This window comes from Herpailurus yagouaroundi, unplaced genomic scaffold (assembly GCF_014898765.1).
Source record: "Herpailurus yagouaroundi ecotype Mexico unplaced genomic scaffold, PumYag 186, whole genome shotgun sequence".
Lineage (NCBI taxonomy): Eukaryota > Metazoa > Chordata > Mammalia > Carnivora > Felidae > Herpailurus > Herpailurus yagouaroundi.
In genome coordinates, this window is record NW_024412417.1 from 45,920,394 (window position 1) to 45,920,882 (window position 489).

The 489-nt window shown below is 77.7% G+C and overlaps 1 protein-coding gene across 2 annotated transcripts in view; it reads left to right on the forward strand.

Annotated features, from left to right (window-relative positions):
* The first annotated feature begins 222 nt into the window (after window positions 1-222).
* The window catches only part of CHRAC1 (chromatin accessibility complex subunit 1), a 2,407-nt gene continuing 2,140 nt past the window's right edge, over window positions 223-489 (forward strand). Inside the window, exon 1 of one of the 2 annotated variants that reach the window (XM_040494504.1) lies at window positions 223-469. In XM_040494504.1, the coding sequence (XP_040350438.1) occupies window positions 323-469 (147 nt within the window). In that variant the 5' untranslated portion in view covers window positions 223-322. The remainder of the gene's footprint in view (window positions 470-489) is intronic. The other variant, XM_040494503.1, reaches the window with a different exon arrangement.

The window sequence follows — 489 nt, forward strand, 5'->3', positions numbered from 1 at the left end:
GCGGCCACCAGCCGCGCCGAGCTCCCTGGCCGTCTCCGTCCGCCGCGCCCCCAGGTCCGCACCGCGCGGGCAACTGGCGGGAAGCCCCGCTCGCGGCCCTGGGCGGCACCGCCCCGCCGGCTGCCTTTCCGCCCGCTCCGCGCGGCATCTCGGGGTTTGTAGTTCTGCCCCGGAAGGGCGGCTGCCGGCCCCCGAGGCCGCGCCTCCCCGACACTACAACTCCCACGGGGCAGCGGGCCTCCGCTCCCGCACCCGCCAGGCCGGCAGGCCGCCTGCCTCGCTCGCGGCGGGTCTGGCGGCCGCCGCCGGGAGGGGCGCGAAGATGGCGGACGCGGTCGCGGGCAGGGACAGGTGCGGGGAGCAGCGGCTCGTGTCGCTGCCGCTGTCCCGCATCCGGGTCATCATGAAGAGCTCGCCCGAGGTGTCCAGCATCAACCAGGAGGCGCTGGTGCTCACGGCCAAAGCCACGGTGAGGCGGGCCGCGCGGGG